The sequence below is a fragment of the Dermacentor variabilis genome, chromosome 2 (genome assembly GCF_050947875.1).
Source record: "Dermacentor variabilis isolate Ectoservices chromosome 2, ASM5094787v1, whole genome shotgun sequence".
Taxonomy (NCBI): Eukaryota; Metazoa; Arthropoda; class Arachnida; order Ixodida; family Ixodidae; genus Dermacentor; species Dermacentor variabilis.
The window spans coordinates 199,214,307-199,233,626 of record NC_134569.1 but is presented as its reverse complement, the minus strand read 5'-3'; the positions used below and the strand labels follow the sequence as shown (position 1 = coordinate 199,233,626).

Sequence of the window (19,320 nt, the reverse complement as noted above, 5' to 3'; positions counted from 1 at the left end):
ACACACACACACACACACACACACACACACACACACACACACACACACACACACACACACGCACGCACGCACGCACGCGCGCGCGCGCGCACACACACGCACACACGCACGCACACACAAGCGCGTAGGAACGCATCGCTTTGCGAATTCAGTCCCTTGAACGGACTTGGTCGCAATAGCGGCCTCGCTGTTTAAAACCTATACTCTCAGAACAGTTGCACCCTTTGAGGTGTATATTTGGTACACAACAATAATCGCCATCTGTCTTGTCTGCATTTCCTTTCTTTAACGCTGCGAGCCCGGTACTTCCAAGTCACGAACGGCATGCGCGTTATCAGCGTGACAGAGCATTCTCGACAGGAAAGTAGTGAGCGCCGAGTTTTCAAGAAAGAAAACGCAGGCAAGACAGATGACGTTTATTGTTGAGCGGCAAATATACACTCCAAAGGGTGCCACTGCTTTTAGAGCGTAGCCCGAACTCTGTTTATCTGTTTTGCGCAACATGCCCTTCAAAGAAGTAACGCGTACTCCGACTCAGCAATGTAAACAACGGAAGGGCAACGTGTTCCGGTTGTTTATGTTGCGGAGTTAAAAACACTCGCTCCCATGGTCTGTTTCAGAGAGCAGAAATACAGCTAGCGCTGCCTCTGTCCTTGTGTTTTTGAGAGTGCGAACCGTGTATTCACCTTGACGGCGGAATCAGAAATATAAACAAACATTGTTGTGCTTGCTATAGAAGGAAGCAAAAGCCTGTGATTCAACATGCTAGGTCCGACAATCTTAGTAAATATAATCACCAAAACATTTACGCTGTAGGTAATTCTTGATATTAGCCCTACATAGCTCGTTACTGCAACATCGAAAAAAGAACAAGCTTCTCTGGGTTCTAAGCGGTAAAAGAACGATCAAGACTATACAGCTTAGGACACACACGCACGTGCTTTCTGTTTTGAACAGCGCTACTTATGAAGACCATTGACATTATTCCATGCCTAATGTAACTGGACTTCACTAACTTCGCCGTTTCTTGTTGCTGCATCGCGCTCAATTCTAGTTTCCCTGTAGACTAGCAGGTAAGTCCTTTTGCCATACCCGTTCTACCTTATTGAATGTTTATTGTTTTAAAGCGAATAATTAACGTTCCTTCGCTGTTTCACTCCTTTTAGAGGTGGTTGGCGGTCGCATCGCCGATGCAAATGGCGCGTGCATTCGATCAACCAAGTTGCGGGGCGCAGTTCGTCGCCAACTATTATAGCTATTTGAGCCATGTTACGTCTCAATACGGTCAAGGGCATTCATTGGACGTTTACCACGAGGCAATCATGAGCGTCTGTCCAGAAGTCAACGCAGCGTTGACGCCGACTGTTTACGGGTCAACAAAAGACCCCTCTACCTGAATATGATAACCTGGACTAATTGATGAAAAGCCTCAACGTCGAATGTTACGTGGGAACTGCTTCGACCTCGAATTCCCAGGTTTTTAAATATGCGAGGGCGAAGGTACAACATCGGAGGCGGAGTTCGGCGGAATGGTGCGATATCATGGGCGTGACATCGCGACCGATTTGACAGTTGTGATTGGGCGCGATACAATCACCAAGTTCTCTATTCTAGACCCTAAGGGAAGACGACGGTATTAAAAGCGCAGACTTTTGGTGCAGTGACGGTGGCGCTGACGTGTACTTACGTGAACTGAGACGTTTAATATGCTAGTACGCGGAGTGAGCTTCCGTATCTGGAGACCGTGTAAACAATGTAAAATGAACCCCTTTTCCTTCATTCCTGCTAAGGGACGTACTAGTCGATGGTAGATTCCTGGCCCAAACGCCACCTCGAGCCGCAACAGCCTTCGTAGCTAATGACGGCTACGTGCTGTCACGCGACGTCTTCGATGCATCAAGTTTGAGATGCCGTGGAGGAGTCGTCGGGAAAGGCAGCCCTCTTCTTTTCCTAGCATTTGCTCCTTCTGTGGCGGCTACGGCAGAGGCTTTAGGTGGCCTTGGTGTTCGACTCCGGAGGCAGAAGAGAATGGCAGTCGCTGTCCACGCTGGCACTCGCGCAGCTCGCAACAACACCCACATGACGAATCGGCTTATCTAAAGCTACCTACACTGTACCGCTACAGATATACGAAATTACCCAAAGAAACACTAAACCTTCCCAAGTATCCCCGCTGCAGCAAATATTCTACGCCTTTTAAAAGTGAACCATTCATTTAACAGAGTGAATAGCGCTTCGTAGAAGCGTTCGGCTATTTGCTTACTTATTATTTGCGACGATTGTGAAAATCGTCGTCGATGGGATCGCGCACACCCCCCCCCCCCCCCTCCCACTTCTTTTTCTCTTTTTTTCTTGCGCTGATGTAGTTTCTGTTAAATTTGGTTGATTAATAAACGTGTGTACAGTGGATCGCGAAAGCTTTTCGGGACAGGGTTTTCACGACCAACGTTCATTTCTGTTCTTTTCTGATGTGTATAATTTAACGGATCGTTGTGCAGGTCACACTGCAGCTTTGAATTCGAGGATTTGTGGGATTTTTTTTTTCCAGGTCCTGTGTCCCGTACGCTTTTGTGGCTGATCGTACTAGTTAATATGGCTCCGTTTATTGTCTGTTTATTTCGTGCTCTTGATCATACTGGTTCAACTGCTGACATCGTTCTGTGCTGCAGAACTACGCAGGGCTTGGACTCCACATCAAGCTCAACAGAGCTCTCACTTCCGACGCTCTCCACTTCTCGAAGTGGAAGCAAGTTGATTGACCCACTGGCACGCGTCGTTCAATTACTCAAACGCTAAGCGATTAGTACAGCGAATCAAGCAGAAGGTAGTGAATATGGAGGCCTGTCCCGTTGATGTTCTTTTTTTTTTTTTGCTGCCATAAAACAGCGCCCCTAGGCCCGCATTCACAAAACGACTTTACGGCAGATTACATCGTAAGAGCAAATTCCAGTCAACCTTGGTGCTGGGAATATTACTGAAGAAGGCGGCCAGCCAATAGCAAGCATCACTTACGAACAAAAAGCTTTGTGAATTCGGCCTCTGTGCTTCTTGACAAAGCACACGTATTTGATTGACTGATTTATTGACGAATTGATTTATTGATCTACTTATCGATTGATTCTCTGAGTAATGAGGGTGCAGGACTACTTACTTTTCTTATGTACACTCGCTCCTACATTGTTTTTCTACCACATTAGTTATGTTTTCGAACTGAAGGTAAACGAACAATTAAAAGCATCGCCCGTGAAAGGCATTTGCTAGCCTTCTGAGGAGGTGCTGTAACTTTTGAAAAGTCACCCGCAGCTGCGCCTTATCGGCTACGGAGTTGTAAAGCTGAGCGCAAGGCCCCGGAATCGCCTCGAGGTCACGGTGACTGCGTTCAGATGAGAGTGAAATGAAAAAAAAAATACATACATAGTAACTTGCATGCACTGAGCTTCAATTCGCGTTCAGCAACGCCAGATGGTGAAAATTAATGCAGAGTTCGGCCCCTCTCTCTGCCAATATGGCGTCCCTCGAAACCCGCTGATGAAAACCACGTCAGCTCATCATCTATCTACGTTTCAGCAGGGCTAATTGCTAGATGTTCATAGTATTGAAGCTCGGCAAACAACGACACTGAGACCAAACAAGCCCCAGGAGAAAAAAAAAGGCTGCTGATTTAATCTGGGGTTGCGGTGTAAAGCGTACTAAGCGCTACACGTGATTGGTCAATACACTATGTACTATGCTGCATTACTCTGTCCTGCAAGATAGTACACATTGGGCAAACTCAGGGCTGCCCTATGGAATGTACGCCTGCACGAGCTCCAGAATGAGATAAAGGGCACTCATGGATTACAATTATCTCATTGGCCATATGGGGCCGCATTCCGCGGTACTTGAGTCTTGAGGGCTCATCAGCTATTTACGCTAGTAACGATATGAGAACCAGATCAATCGCTGAAGCCTTTTTTCTTTATTAAAAGGTAGTCTGACATGGACGTAAGCTGTCAATCAGTATCTTCATTAGAGTGCGAATTTTCACGTCCTAACGGTACTTGCTACCATGTTACGTCTTCCGCTTTCCTTTTCTTTTTTCTTGTTTTCGTGTTTATCGGCTTTCGTTCTGCTTCGTCTATCACCCGTATGTGCAATTCGTGCTTCGAATAAACAAGGTTTACGAAAGCGCTGTCTCTGTATTTGCGTGTCTTTACAAGTCTTTGCGCTTAAGTATATTAGGAATAGCTACGTTTGCTTTCTTCTTTCTGGTAGCTCCCTAGCAGAGGCGGATATTGGAACCAGTAGAATCTGCCACTCTTGCTTACTGAAATCCGACGACCCAACGTGACAAAAGCAGCTCTGTGCTGCGGCCTCATAACGGTGCCTCCGGCTATCTTCTATGTCGCTCTTCCACCGTTCAAGGCCGGCGGGTCCCATTCACGACGAGGGTGGAGTGTCGCTCTGATCACTGACGAAGCGCGAAAGTTAATAGCGTGGAAAAAGGCATTTTCAGAAAATTGCGGCACTCATCCGCGGGATGGCGGCTCTATAGGTCCGCCTTTGAAAATAGCGTGGTCCTCGCACGTGGTAAGGATCGAAGAGTGAGATCAATAATATAGGCCGAGGAGATCGAGCGCGATGGCCACGCATACGTGAGCACGCTTCCGATAAGGAACTTTTATACCTGGCGCATTCTCGGGAAGGAAGCGTTCGCGCTGTGTCTGGGTGACGTCACGTTTCGGATTCCTTCCTGGGCGTGTCTTTTAGCGCGTGTGTCACGGTTTAAGTGCTTCGTCTGTGTTTGCTTTCATTTGCCCCGTACACAAGTCCACTGTTGTGCAACAAAGTCTGCTCTTGCCCCTGTTCGCTCATTGGAACGTAGCTACTCTTGAGAGAGCCCTTTGGGGACGCTTTTCAGTGCCCCAGTTTGCCGCCCAATGGAATGCGGCATTGGCGTTACGTCCGTTGCTTTGCGGAGTACGCTGATCACCACCATGACTGAACTGTTCCAACTCGCCCAAGTCACCACTTCGTTCCATTTTAAGTCTTATCGTCTACGGTTCGTCGAACGGTAACATAGGCGCAGTGGCGCTTGGACCACAGACGAGGCTCGAAAAGGAAAATAATTGTAATGGGATGATATCTTCAACACGGCCACGTAGCCATATTAATTAAAAATGAACTGAAATTCGATAGCCGCGTACCACTAGTAAACATAAAAGTATTGACGGAGGCTCATTCTTCTGCACATAAAAAGCTCAACTGGAAGTGACGAACTGGTTTACGACATCCTGTACACATAAACGCGTGCGTGCCTTGTGGTCAATTGCTTAAACGTCGGCGCGCTTTGAGCGTTCTGCCCGTTTGTTTTGTTTACGGTGCACTGAGTATGCCACTAATCACTCACCCCGTTGCGCTGGTCAAAACCACAGTGCTGAGAGTTTTCCCCTTCCGAAACCCTCTGGCATTTCTCGTTGAGCAGCTCGAGTCACTGAGCTGGGCTGTTTATATCGCAGCGACTCCCAAGAAGAGCGATGGCCACAGCACGCACGCTTACAAGCAACGTATCGACCAGGAAATATGTCTCCCGCGGCGCGAACACGACACACCGCGCTGTTTGTTTCTCAAGCGACGCGTAGAAAACAACACGCGTTTTCTTGCGAGGGCTTCGACACCGCTCCGTCAGCGCCTCTTGGGCTCAGTGCCAGAGGGCAACAAATTCACACTGTGGCCGGCCGGCCAACTGCTTGCGTCCGTCACGCGTAATACGACTGCCTGGTCGTGAAAACATACACTGCTGCGAGCGAGCACTGCCGCTTCTGTTTTTTCTGTGCCGCGCCCGAGAATTGCGACGTCCTCTCGCTGCATGACTGTACCGCTGTACCTCTGTCTCTCGTCCCTTTTTGTGCGCCAAAAACCTAAAAGTTATGGAATACCATCATTCCCAAACCTATGCTCTTTCATGACTGTGAAGCACGGGTGGCCACCAAAACTCTCTTTGGCGGCCAGCCCGGCTGTCGCAACTATATGTACTGCACTGCGTGACCACGTGGCGATGTGCATGCTGTCCACGAGCATTATACGCAAGGATTTGAGCGCTCTCCAGCATCCACTCGCCCACATATACCCCGTAAAGAAGGCTGAACGCAATTAAAGGTTTGGAGGACGCTTAAGCTTTATTCTTAGAGTGGAATGCGGGAGCATTAAAACATCCCTGACCGCTTCTCATGCTTCACCGGCAACTGCAGCTTATGTAACCGCAACATTTACCGGGAAACGATGGCGGCGAACGCTGTGCATGAAGACGATCTTTCTGGTAGGAACGCGGCCTCTTGCGAGGGCCGATCCCGGAGGTAGAGCACAGCCGCGCCAATAAAGTTATATCATAGTCAGGTTTCTATTATTGTTGCGCACTTCTAATATTTTAGTCTGAGAAGATTTAAGATAGAAGACATGCGCTGTCGGTATTTCGTTTCATGAGATTCGCTTGTGGGCTGTCATTCTCAAAATTCCGAGGAATAGCTTTGTGAAGAATGTAAGGCAAAGTATGAGCTACTGTAGCGGTAGAATGGTGTGGCAATATAAACTGCATAGACCGCTTGACATAGAGCAAGGCGTGAAATATACATATACCTAAATATACACGGAAATTTCCGCTCATGGACAACTCTGCCGACACCGGATTTCCTGCGACACGGGGCCCTTAACGCTATCGCGGTAAAATGAACCATGGTACAGCGCCATGCGCCACATAGAACAACCTTACTGGCAAAAGAATCAGCGCCCCCCCCCTTTTCTTTTTTGTTCTTCTTGCTTACCGACTTCAGTTACACTCGGCATAACTAGTGACACGTACTGAAAGTATGACGACGTAGTTCGCACTGCTCATGCTAATGGCGTCGTTAACCAAGATGTGATGACAGTGTGCTGTGAATGTGACAACGTTTAACATATTAGAAATCTATGAGCCTGTATTCACAAACACACACAAAAAATATGTTCTTACGCTCTAAATGTTCGTAAGAGGAAGTACGTACCAGCCAATCATAATGTTAGCCATACTATCATTGGTGAATGCGCTTTACCGGTGGCACAGCACTTCAGAATCAGAGTTCCCGAATTCGGCGCCTTGTGTGCTTCGATTATGTTTTCCCCTTACGCTTGAGTCTAAGGATCTGCCTGTTTGTCAAACTATGTAATATTTCGTGTGCACGTGTGGTATATAATACATTCAGTGGCAGCCCCTTCTTCCATGAATAATATGGCTATACTTATTTTATTGTGACCCGCCGCAGTAGTTTAGCGGCGATAGCTTTGCGCTGTTGAGTTCGAGGTCGCGGGTTCGGCTCCCGGTCGCGGTGCACCGCATTCCGATGGGGGCAAAATGCAAGAACGTTCGCGTACTCTGCACTGAGTGCCCGCTAAAGAACGCCATGTGGTCAAAAATCGATTCGGAGTCTCCGATTATGCGGCTGGCCTCATAACTAGTTTGTGGTTACGGCGTGTTAAACCCCACAATTTATTTTTCTCGTAGAACTGTGGATGTCCTTGGATGTCCTCAACGCAAAGCAATCCATATTGGACCAGACTATTACCGTATGCACCGCACGCTGGCTCGCTCTCACAAGCCCTCGACCTCGTTGTGCAATGGCTGCCAAACAGAACACACAAGCGAAAGGAACCGACAACACCTCGATGAATCTGTACCAGCTAGCCCACACTTCAGGGTTGTTGTTGTTTTTTTCGATCAAAATAAAAGCCACGAAGACCGTGAAAAGGCCGACGGTAAACCCTAACTGGTTTAAAAAGTGTTCTTTCCTACGTATTCCTTAGCTTCAATGTATGTGGCTTTATGTGCTGTTGATTTGAATGAATCCGAGCGCTTCAGTGCCTATCAGTGCCCTGGCGGATTAATTATGTCGAAATTGGCAGCGTATATGCCATATCGCGGACACTTATTGCTGTAAGCAAAATGCGCGAACTGTCATTCCCACCAGCAGCGATGGCAATTACGATCAATGCAAAAATTCTTGGCTGCAGCTACGAGCTTGCTTGAAGACATACACTGTTGAAAGGCGCATTAGAGGGAACTCGTAATTCTGTTTATCAAGTGTGGAGCTTCAGCAGCTGGAGATTGCTTGAGAAAGCCAGAAAATAAGCAGAGAAAGAAAATAAGGTGTTTCGAAGATTACATTCCCAAAGAAGATAGAGTAAGTAAAAAATTTTGAGAGTGAGTGAGCCCTTTTACTTTCACAATCAAGAGTACAATTTTGAGTGCAATAATGTACAGCGCATTTTATATGTTCTCTAGTTCAAAGCAATGCTCTAGAGGTCAATGGACGTTCAAAACAGACCTCCACAGTCGAATTTTCGTTTAGAAACATTACAATGCTGGCACTGGACACGTTCTGACATGACCCTTATTTTTTTTTCCTTGTTTAGACGCATGACCCAACGGTCTCACTAAGCGCACACTGTTCCAAGGCTGCAAATGAATCCACTCCACCATCAACAACAACACAAAAAAAAGTTAGGGAGAGTGGGCATCAACTGTGTACCTTGGCTACCAAACGCTATGCATAAAAGCGAAATTTTGAGTAGTGAGCGAGGAACTATTGGAGTACACGTCCCGAAACTGAATTTTACGTAGAAAGCTATTAGCGCCGCTGGCAGTGTATACCAACACTACTAGTAACACCATGGCTACAAGTGCGTCGTAAAATAACCAAGCTACGCTTGTCGCTCTTGTCCACATAGCCGAGACACCTTTAGCCGCTTGCCGATAGGGCTCTCAGAAATTTAAAATACGAGCTCTATCGGCCTTCCAGGGAAAATGAGGGATAGGTGGGCGGGGCGAAGCATCCCAGTTTGAATTTACTACGTATGGATAGCCGTTCCTTAATTGGAAATTCCTTTTCCCGCCTGCCAAGCTACAAGAAGGCGAGAACGACAACTCACCGATGCAGAACGTGGTGCCGACCATGATGGAGGCGATCCAGGCCGTCTTGCCCTTGGACTCCTGGAAGTGCTTGAGGAACTCCAGGTAGAAGATGCCGAACGTGTACGTGACGCCGTCCGCGATCACGTGGATCATGAACGACGAGAAGACGACCATCCAGCCCCAGCCGCCGTCGGGCGGCGCGGCGAGCGCGGTCGCCGACGCGGCCGACAGGTGCTGGGCGCCGTCGGTGGCGGTCGTGGTGGTCGTCTGGGGCGTCGACGCCACGGCGACCGCGCCGTTGGCCGCCGTCCGGTGGTCCGAGCCCCGGCCGTTGTTGCTCTTTTGCTCGCCCATGCCTTGCAGTGGAGCCGGTGAGTGGGGACCTAATCCAGATGTCGCGGCCTTCTTCCCGTCATACGTCCCGGACGTCTTCGGCAATTCGTCGGTTCTACGCGGCTACCACACGTTGTCTCTCGTCGCTTTGATTTTAGCGAGCCTAGGCGAATACTTGCGCAATTCTTCTGAGATATAATTTATGTGCTCCTCTACGGATCAAGGATGAAACGACGCTCGACTCACGCTTGTAATACTGGAGGCCGAGCCGCTTCGCTTTTCTCGAAGTTTCCGCTGTGTACTCGAGGCTGAGTCTGCTTTCCGGGAGGAAGTCAGCAGCGTGCACTTTTTTTAGCAGGCGATCCCGTCTCCTCCCGTTTCCCCTTAGGCGTCCGCGGTCCTTTGTGCACTGACAACGTGCTACGGACGTGGCCGGCCGTGCACTTTAACGAAGAACCGACATTGGCAATAGACGAGGACAGCTCGGGTTCTCGGGCATCGATGATGTCCCGGCATCAACGTTCTTCCGTCTTTCTTTCTTTCCGCCTCTTTGCGAAGTCTCAGCGATGACTTGCTGCTGCACGCGTGTTCCGGTTGAGTAATGTGTGCGCGTCGCCGCTGTATCTCGATGCGTCGCCGCTGCGCGTGGCTTCCTTCCGCCGCTTGGCTTCTGGTAATTGCCCGGAAGTGCGACGGCACTGTCTTTTCTGCGTGGCGAAACCGTGCCGCTTACTTCATCTCGCGGCCTCCGTGCCTACGTGTTGGCTGCCTGCAAAGACAATAGGCGGAAAAGAAATCAGGGGAAATTGGATGAAACCCCAGGCTTCGCGAATGACACCCATGCGCATCAGCCAGCAAGCAAGCTTATCTATTTCGGCAAATTATTTTCTCCCACCTTTCCTCAATGTCAAATATTTATACAGTATTGTTGCAACGAGAAGCACACACCCGCTCTTCGACCTTGATTCCCGCAGTCCCTTGGAGGCCGTGAAACTGTAACGGACCATCATTCCTATTCACTATTGCTGCAGAAAAAGGTGTGGCACATCGTAGCCGTTCTCATTACTCGCTATGAAGCTTTGGTTCGGGCAATAGGAGAAGGAAAACCCCGGCAAGTCGGCAAACTTTAATATTCAGAACAAAGCGCCAACAGACGGCTCTACTCGGAACTATTATTCATTTAATAAAGAAAAAAAAGTAGGAAGTCGTACAGGTAAATTACCTCGAAGGCAGCTGATGAAGTGTTACCAATATTCTTTTTTAAGTACTTCTTTCAGATATAGTTCTGACGCATTCGTAGTTCTACCTTTCTTACCACTGAATATAGTATATATAGAATTTCGTTCTTCGTTAAATATTTTATATTTGCCAGTAGCACCAGTGCTTGCCTGCTTTTCCCAATCATTCGCCTGCTAGCGCTTTGTTCACAATAGGGTTCGCACTATTTGCCTTATTTCGAAAATATTCGCAGTTTCCAAGTAAACGCGCGCCACCTAGCAGCCGCGCCGAGAAACAGCCGATCCAGGCTCACGCTTGAAGCGACAGAGGGTCTCCTATCACGTCATGCACTCAATGACTCGTAGCTCTCAAATCGTCATGATGCCAACGCGCACAAGCCCGAAAATGAAAAGAAGACGGATGTCGATACACATCTTCGGGCGCGACTCGTCATCAGGGGTAACGAAGTAGATAACAGCAGGTATAATGTCAAAATTCGGCAGCATGTTACACTCCTTTAACACGTGAAGGTGAAAGCCTGCTACACACGTGGCCGTGCATTAAGTTATATGATCGGAGGGGTCAGACTTAACGAGCCGCAGTGTGAAGCAAACACATGGCGCTGTAGGTCGAACCCCCAACCGACACATGTTAGCACCTAATGCTCTCGCTAAGGGTTCCTTTGTTCTTTATTTTATGCTTTCTTACTTTCCTTCGTTCTTTCTTTCGTTTCTTCGTTCAGAGAGAGAGAGAGAGTTCATACTCGGCCATTGCTGCTTTGCTTGCTTACGGGAGTATGATCCATTCCTGATGATATTTTTTGCATCACTGACCTTTTGCATTACTGGACTAGACGCCGCCTTCCTTTCTTCGGCTATGAGCCATTGCAACGAACCACTTAAGGCTTGCGCCTTAAATATCCCTTGTTATCCTTTCTTGTTTCTTATTATTCTTATTCCTTTGTTATCACCACACGTCGTGATAGTGCACTGGCTATGGTGTCGCGCACGTTGAGCTGGTGAGCGCGAGGTCGCACGATCGATCCACGCCGCGGAGGTCGCATTTCGGTGAGGGCGGAAGTAGAAAACACTCTCCAAATCAGATTTAAGTGCGTGTTAAAGATCCTCTCTTAGCAAAAAAAAAAAAAAGAAAGAAATCTCTCATGACACATATGCCACACTTCCAATAACCTGGTAGGATCATTGGCGACTGGACGTTTAGGCCCTAAAAATAATGCTCTCTCCGACACCTATACCAGGCACTGAACCTGTCATTTAAGACATATAGTATAGGCGCCAAAGACGGCCCAGATTGACGTTTCGGAATAACTCTATCAGCAGCAGGTAAATTGGTGATGGTGGCGAACCTTTCCTGAAAATCCTAAGCGAGCACCCACATTCCGGGCGAAGTTAAACCCGAGCATTCGAGTTTCTCGATAATGTCGGCTAAAAACGTCAAGTGAGCGCTGATTCACCTTCAAGTGCATCGTGGTTTGTAACGCAGTTTCAGTTCTTCTCACGGCAATGCTCTTGTCTGCTACAAAGCTGTTAAACAGCTTTCACACCGGCAAAGTGTTAGTAATAATCGGCTGCCGTGAGCGAAGTCCCCTGTGAGTGAGAGCATCGTAAACAAAAGAATGCTTGGTCAAAACACAGGAAAATGAATTTTTTAGGCTCTGATAATTCAATATAGGCACCAACAATGAAATGAGCATTTATAGGCGCAGTAAAAAGTGTCATTAAAATGCTTCTAGACCCACAGTTCGTGCTTACATAATAAATAGGCACGATAAGGACTTAAGGAAAACATAGGCACTTTGCCCAAAGCTTCTAACGTTAATATGAGAACACATATGTAACATACACGTTCTCATATGAACTTTAGAGGACGGGACTGTAGCAAACTGCCTGTTAACATATGTGTTCTCATATGATCATACGAGATATGAAAATGTTCGATAGGCTAGATGGTTAAAATTAGTCCAGAGTACCCCACTACGGCGTGCCTCATAATCAAATTGTGGCTTTGGCACCTAAAACTGCCGAATAATTTTTTTCTCATAATACCCCACTCACGAACCTGGTGATAAGAGTATAGGCGGAGCGCTGCTTGGGCCATTGACGAAACGCGAGAAGGAAGATAATTGGAATACAATCGTTACGTCATTCCGACCAGTATTTAAGAGGAAGCTTTAGCTCGGGCCCAATTCCGACGTGGCCTATTCAAATACATGTAAAACGCAAAAACGCTTTTCTGAGATAACCCCTGCACCGATTTTGATGAAATTTATTGTATTTGAAAGAGAAAGCTAAATTCTAGTGACTTTTGGAAGCGGAATTTCGATTTAGGGCTTGAATTTCGTGAAAACGATTTTCAAAAATGTGAACGTTCGAAAGTAATAGACGCACGACGTTTTTAAATTAATAACTCGGCATCGAGAACAGATATCGCGTTTCTGTAAACGGCATCCCTTAGATAATTTAAAGAGGACAAATTCGATACGAGACTTTACATTTTACGTGAATTTGTTACGTTAATTGTGCACAAAGGTTTTGCAAAAGCTGTATTTACACATTACTGAATTTTTTTCAAATTTATGTGTAATATATCAATTTTGTCAGCTTTAGATGTACTATCATACGCAATTCACAGAATTGTGCTATCACTTTTGCTTTCTGAGTTACGCAGTTGTAAACTTGATAGTTTCGTTTTCTGAAAGTTTTCGATTTTTGCCAATTTTTAATAAAAAATTAACGCCCTATTTCAAAAATTCCGAACCAGCAGTCAGTAGATTTTAAATTTTTCTTTTAAATGCAACAAGACTCGTCAAATTTGGTGCAGTGGTTGCCGAGAAAAACGAATTCTCCTTTTACATGTATTTAGATTGCGGCAGCCGAGCTAAAGCTTCCTCTTAACTGGGGACAGCCTGTTACACCAAGCATCCACTTTAAGTGCGTAGCGCGCTATGGAGCCTTGTGTCTATGGCGAACCAGTGCTGGACTTGCGAATTGACACAGCGCCCCCCTGCGGAGATAGCGTGCATTGTTTAGTCATGCAAGCGGAAGAATATGGCCAGTGGCGACACGTTCGGGGAATGTGCAAAAACCGTGAAAAGAAGCTTGAATGCCGTCATTCTCTGAGCGTGCTTAATTGCCACAACTTGAAAAGCCGTAATATAGCCCCTATCATTCAATTATGTTGAGGTGCTGGTGCTCAATATGGTGCTGGTGGCTCCCAGTTTTCTGCGCAAGGCAATTCTAGGGCGTTTGCACAAGTAAATTCGCTCTCGGCGATCGTAGTCAAAGGGAAAAACAAGCCAAACTCGCTAAGGTTATTGTTTCATAAAACGTAAAAACAACACGCGCTCTGAGCCCCCGCGTTTCTTTGGGAGGCTACGGCAATCACGGCGTGAGGGACGTTTTTCACGAGCGCCCCCTGGTTTCACGACGCAGTGAATCGACGACTTACCGCGCGGTACGATCCGTTACGTCGCTCAGATGCTTTGGGCCCGCATTCACTAGAGAGTAGGGCCGTTTGAATCATGGAGGAAGGCAGAAGTTAGGTCAGAGCATTACGTCACACAGCCAGCCTTGGCAAGCCAACACTCCGCGTCGCCAGTCCCTTCGCTCAGTGTCGCCCCAACTCTTGCGTCGAGATCACGGAGAACGGATCGAGATTTGCCGAGAGGTTTGGTTCCTAGTAGCTATGCCAGTAGTTTTCATCCAGTGCGCGCTTGTCCGGCTGCCCTGCCGTGACTCTGCCTGCAGAGCGGGAACACTAAAACTAACCGCGCACTTTGACGCTCGAGGGCTTGCACTCCGAGCACCCGAAGAATCCGCACTCGAAAGTCTGTTCCAAATGAATACTCGGCTTTATTGGCCCACTGCAGGGGAACCGGGATACGATATCCTACCTAACATAGGTCACTCGCGAGGGCGGAGGCCACTGATTAGAGACAGCTCCAGAGAGGATCTTTCCCGAACTTAAACCTACTGAGTAAAATGTACCCCACCAGATACGCAGCTAAATGCCCGGGGTGCCGTCAAAAGCCCACCTTGTATCACACCACATGGGAATGAAGACTTATAACAGCAGCCCCAACATCATAAATCCAAATGCGGAACAATGGGAGACACTGCTGGCCAGCGGCCATTGCGAGGCCCAAATTGGTCTCGTGCCGTGAGCACGCAGGGCAGCTGAGGCCGTTTGAACCCTGGACAAAGGGCCCACCCATGATAAACCCAGTCAAGGGCGTCCAAGAAGACCCTACGGACTACAACAAACGATCCTGCAGAGACCAATAAATGTTTTTGACGATGATGATGATTTACGTGACGCTAACGTGTTGAGCCGACAGGTTTGGCTTCAACCGCGTTGCGTGATGCTGCCTCCTAACTTTTCGCTTCCTCCACTGTCGTCGTCGTCGTCGTCGTCGTCGTCATCATCATCATCATCATCATCATCATCATCATCATCATCATCATAATCATCATCAGCCTGGTTACGACCACTGCAGGGCAAAGGCCGCTCCCATATTTCTCCAACTACCCCGGCCATGTACTAATTGTGGCCATGTTGTCCCTGCTAACTTCTTAATCTCATCCACCCACCTAACTTTCTGCCGCCCTCTGCTACGTTTCCCTTCCCTTGGAATCCATTCCGTAACTCTTAATGACCATCGGTTATCTTCCCTCCTCATTACATGTCCTGACCATGCCCATTTATTTTTCTTGATTTCAACTAAGATATCATTAACTCGCGTTTGTTCCTTCACCCAATCTGCTTTTTTCTTATGAGGAAGCTTTAGCTCGAGTGCTCCTATCTAAATACATGTAAAAGGAGAATTCGTTTTTCTCGGCAACCACTGCACCAAATTTGACGAGGTTTGTTGCATTTAAAAGACAAACTTAAAATCTAGTGACTGTTGGTTTCGAATTTTTGAGTTAGATTGTCAATTTTTTATTAAAAATTGGCAAAAATCGGAAATTTTGAAAAAACGAAACTATCAAGTTTACAACTCTGTAACTTAACCACTAAAAATGATAATACAATTCTGTGAATTGCATCTAATAGTGCATCTAAAGCGGACAAAATTGATATGTTACACATGAATATAAAAAAATTTAATAATAGAGAAATACAACTTTTGCAAAACCGTTGTAACCAACGTAACAAATTCACGTAAGATGTAAAATGACATACTGAATTTGTCCGCTTTGAATGATCTAATGGATGCCGTTTACAGAACCGCGATATCGGTTCTTGATGCAGAGCTATGAATTTATAAACTTCGTGCTTCTATTCTTTCAAACGGTCAAATATTTGAAAATCGTTTTAAGAAAATTCAAGCCCTAAATCGAAATTCCTCTTCCAACAGTCACTAGAATTTAACTTTCTCTTTCAAATGCGACAAATTTCATCAAAATCGGTCCAGGGGCTATCTCAGAAAAACGTTTTTGCGTTTTTACATGTATTTGAATAGGCCGCGTCGGAGTTGGGCCCGAGCTAAAGCTTCCTCTTAACGTTACACCTATCATTCTTCTTTCCGTAGCTCGTTGCGTCGTCCTCAATTTAAGTAGAACCCTTTTCGTAAGCCTCCAGGTTTCTGCCCCGTATTTGAGTACTGGTAAGACACAGCTGTTATAAAATTTTCTCTTGAGGGATAATGGCAACCTGCTGTTCATGATCTGAGAATACCTGCCAAACGCACCCCAGCCCATTCTTATTCTTCTGATTATTTCAGTCTTATGATCCGGATCCGCAGTCACTACCTGTCCTAAGTAGATGTATTCCCTTACCACTTCCAGTGCCTCACTACCTATCGTAAAGTGCTGTTCTCTTCCGAGACTGTTAAACATTACTTTAGTTTTCTGCAGATTATTTTTTATACCCACCCTTCGGCTTTGCCTCTCCAGGTCAGTGATCATGCATTGCAGTTAGTCCCATGAGTTACTAAGCAAGGCAATATCATCAGCGAATCGCAAGTTACTAAGGTATTCTCCATTAAGTCTTATCCCCAATTTTCCCCAATCCAGGTCTCTGAATACCTCCTGTAAATACGCTGTGAATAGCAATGGAGAGATCGTATCTGCCTGTCTGACGCCTTTCTTTATTGGGATTTTGTTGCTTTCATTATGGAGGACTACGGTGGCTGTGGAGCCACTATAGATATCTTTCAGTATTTTTACATACGGCTCGTCTACACCCTGATTCCGCAATGCCTCCATGACTGCTGAGGTTACTGAATCAAACGCTTTCTTGTAATCAATGAAAGCTATATATAAAGGTTGGTTATATTCCGCATATTTTTCTATCACCTGATTGATAGTGTGAATATGGTCTATTGTCGAGTAGCCTTTATGGAATCCTGCCTGGTCCTTTGGTTGACTGAAGTCTAAGGTGTTCCAGATTCTATTTGCGATTGCCTCAGTAAATAATTTGTAGGCAATGGACCCAGCTGATCGGTGTATAATTTTTCAAGTCTGTGCGTTCCATTTCTTATGGATTAGGATTATGTTAGCGTTCTTCCAAGATTGCGGTACGCTTGAGGTCATGAGGCATTACGTATACAGGGTGGCCAGTTTCTCTAGAACTATCTGCCCACCATCCTTCAACAAATCTGCTGTCAACAAGTCAACACTAAGATCCTCTTCCTGAGTTAAAGCCGAATGCCTGTTCTGTAGCTTGATCTGGAATTCCTCTATTTTCCCTCTTACCGCTAACTTATTGATCGTCTTCTTATATACCAGCTTCTTCCGTTCCCTCCTCAGGTCTAGGCTAATTCGAGCTCTTACCATCCTATGGTCACTGCAGCGCACCTTGCTGAGCACGTCCACATCTTGTATGATGCCAGGGTTAGCGCAGAGTATGAAGTCTATTTCATTTCTTGTCTCGCCGTTCGGGCTCCTCCACGTCCACTTTCGGCTATCCCGCTTGCGGAAGAAGGTATTCATTATCCGCATATTATTCTGTTCCGCAAACTCTACTAATAACTCTCCCCTGCTATTCCTAGTGCCTATGCCATATTCTCCCACTGCCTTGTCTCCAGCCGGCTTCTTGCCTACCTTGGCATTGAAGTCGCCCATCAGTATAGTGTATTTTGTTTTGACTTTACCCATCGCCGATTCCCCGTCTTCATAGAAGATTTCGACTTCCTTGTCATCATGACTGGATGTAGGGGCGTAGACCTGTACAACCCTCATTTTGTACCTCTTATTAAGTTTCACAACAAGACCTGCCACCCTCTCGTTAATGCTATACAATTCCTGTATGCTACCAGCTATATTCTTATTAATCAGGGATCCGACTCCTAGTTCTCGTCTCTCCGCTAAGCCCCGGTAGCACAGGACGTGCCCGCTTTTCAGCACTGTATATGCTTCTTTTGGCCTCCTAACTTCACTGAGCCATATTATATCCCATTTACTGCCCTCTAATTCCTCCAATAGCACTGCTAGACTCGCCTCACTATATAACGTTCTAGCGTTAAACGTTGCCAGGTTCATATTCCAATGGCGACCTGTCCTCCACTGTACGAATGTCAAAATTTCCGAATAGAATCATATAGGAATATTTCCACATTTCCTAGCGAACAAAGTGAAATGTACTACAGTTTGTGTAGAGTCCGCATGACAAGAAAGCGAGGCTTAGTCTGTTTACATCATTTTGCACATACGTGTAATATGCCATTGGCAACTGGAAGACTGGTAAACTGAGGAGCTCCCAATTTAGGAAACGAATGCTTTCAGTTATCTGCCGCAGCATGGCACTGACAGTAATAAAAGGAGGACACAGCCCGTCACCAGACGCAAGTATAGAGTGACGTGTTCGTTGAAGGACAGAAGTGTTATACTGCAGTAATATCTAAATTTGCTGAGACTCGTTAATTAATGAATTGCTTTGCCTGTATTGAGAAAAAACATGCAAATTTGTATATAGGCTGCCTAAAAGCGAGAAATGTTCATTCAATGTATGTCACATTTTTATTCGAGGCGTTTACTCAGGACTTAATGCCCTTGCGAAACATATATGCGACGTGCTTGATGCAAAATCATTCAGAACGCGCGTTCCTGACTTGCATAGATCTCCCTCGTTCGATACCCCATTATGTGCTGCCGTCACTCATAGGTATTCGACCAGAAGGTATAGGTATTCGACCGTATACATATTCGACAATTTGGAATAGTGAACTCTAGAGTCGTTTGCGAATCGAATGGTAAATATGTGTTTCTTATCCGAAATTTCGAATATTTGCACACCTCCAAAGAAAAAATAAGTTGGGCAAAGACTGTTCGTCAGAGCAGATGCCAGAAGATTGTGTCGACGGGCAGACCAGTAGCGGAGGCGGCCGGCCAATGGCCAACAACGTCTACGAGCTTGTGAATTCGGCCCCTGATTGGGCGTCGTGGTCGGCGCTCGTGCGATCAGGTTGCTTTTATTCTTCACTCGACTGAACCTCCCTCTCTAGTTCTTCACAGAAATAAAATAAATAAAATTGACATCCAGTCGTCAGTAGCACGAAGCTATAATGGAAATAAAGCCTCGTAGTTGAAGATCAATCCTTCTGGGGATCGAACCAGGAACCAACGCTTTTGCGGTGCGGTTTTTTTATTGTCTGATCTAAGCAAAAGGCTACAGTAGGTGGGCGCGCCAGGCCAAATAAATAGGCTTCTCCAAGCTACAGCAGGCTATATTCGAAGTGTAGGAATATTGGATCAGCGAATGAGGGCCCGTATTCATAAAAAGCTCTCGCGACAGAATTGCTCGCACGAGCAAATGCCAACCAACCCTCATGCCGGACATATTATTAGCGAAGGTGCCCGGCCAATGGTAAAGAGTGCGTACGAACG

At 46.5% G+C, this 19,320-nt stretch overlaps 1 protein-coding gene across 5 annotated transcripts in view; it reads right to left on the bottom strand.

Moving 5' to 3' along the window:
* Mct1 (Monocarboxylate transporter 1) overlaps positions 1-19,320 on the bottom strand; it is a 183,410-nt gene that overhangs the window by 29,357 nt on the left and 134,733 nt on the right. For 4 of the 5 annotated variants that reach the window (XM_075682529.1, XM_075682530.1, XM_075682528.1 and 1 more), the window contains one exon: positions 8,941-10,025. In XM_075682529.1, the coding sequence (XP_075538644.1) occupies positions 8,941-9,277 (337 nt within the window). In that variant the 5' untranslated portion in view covers positions 9,278-10,025. Of the gene's footprint in view, positions 1-8,940; positions 10,026-11,948; positions 12,062-19,320 lie in introns of those variants that run through there. The other variant, XM_075682532.1, reaches the window with a different exon arrangement.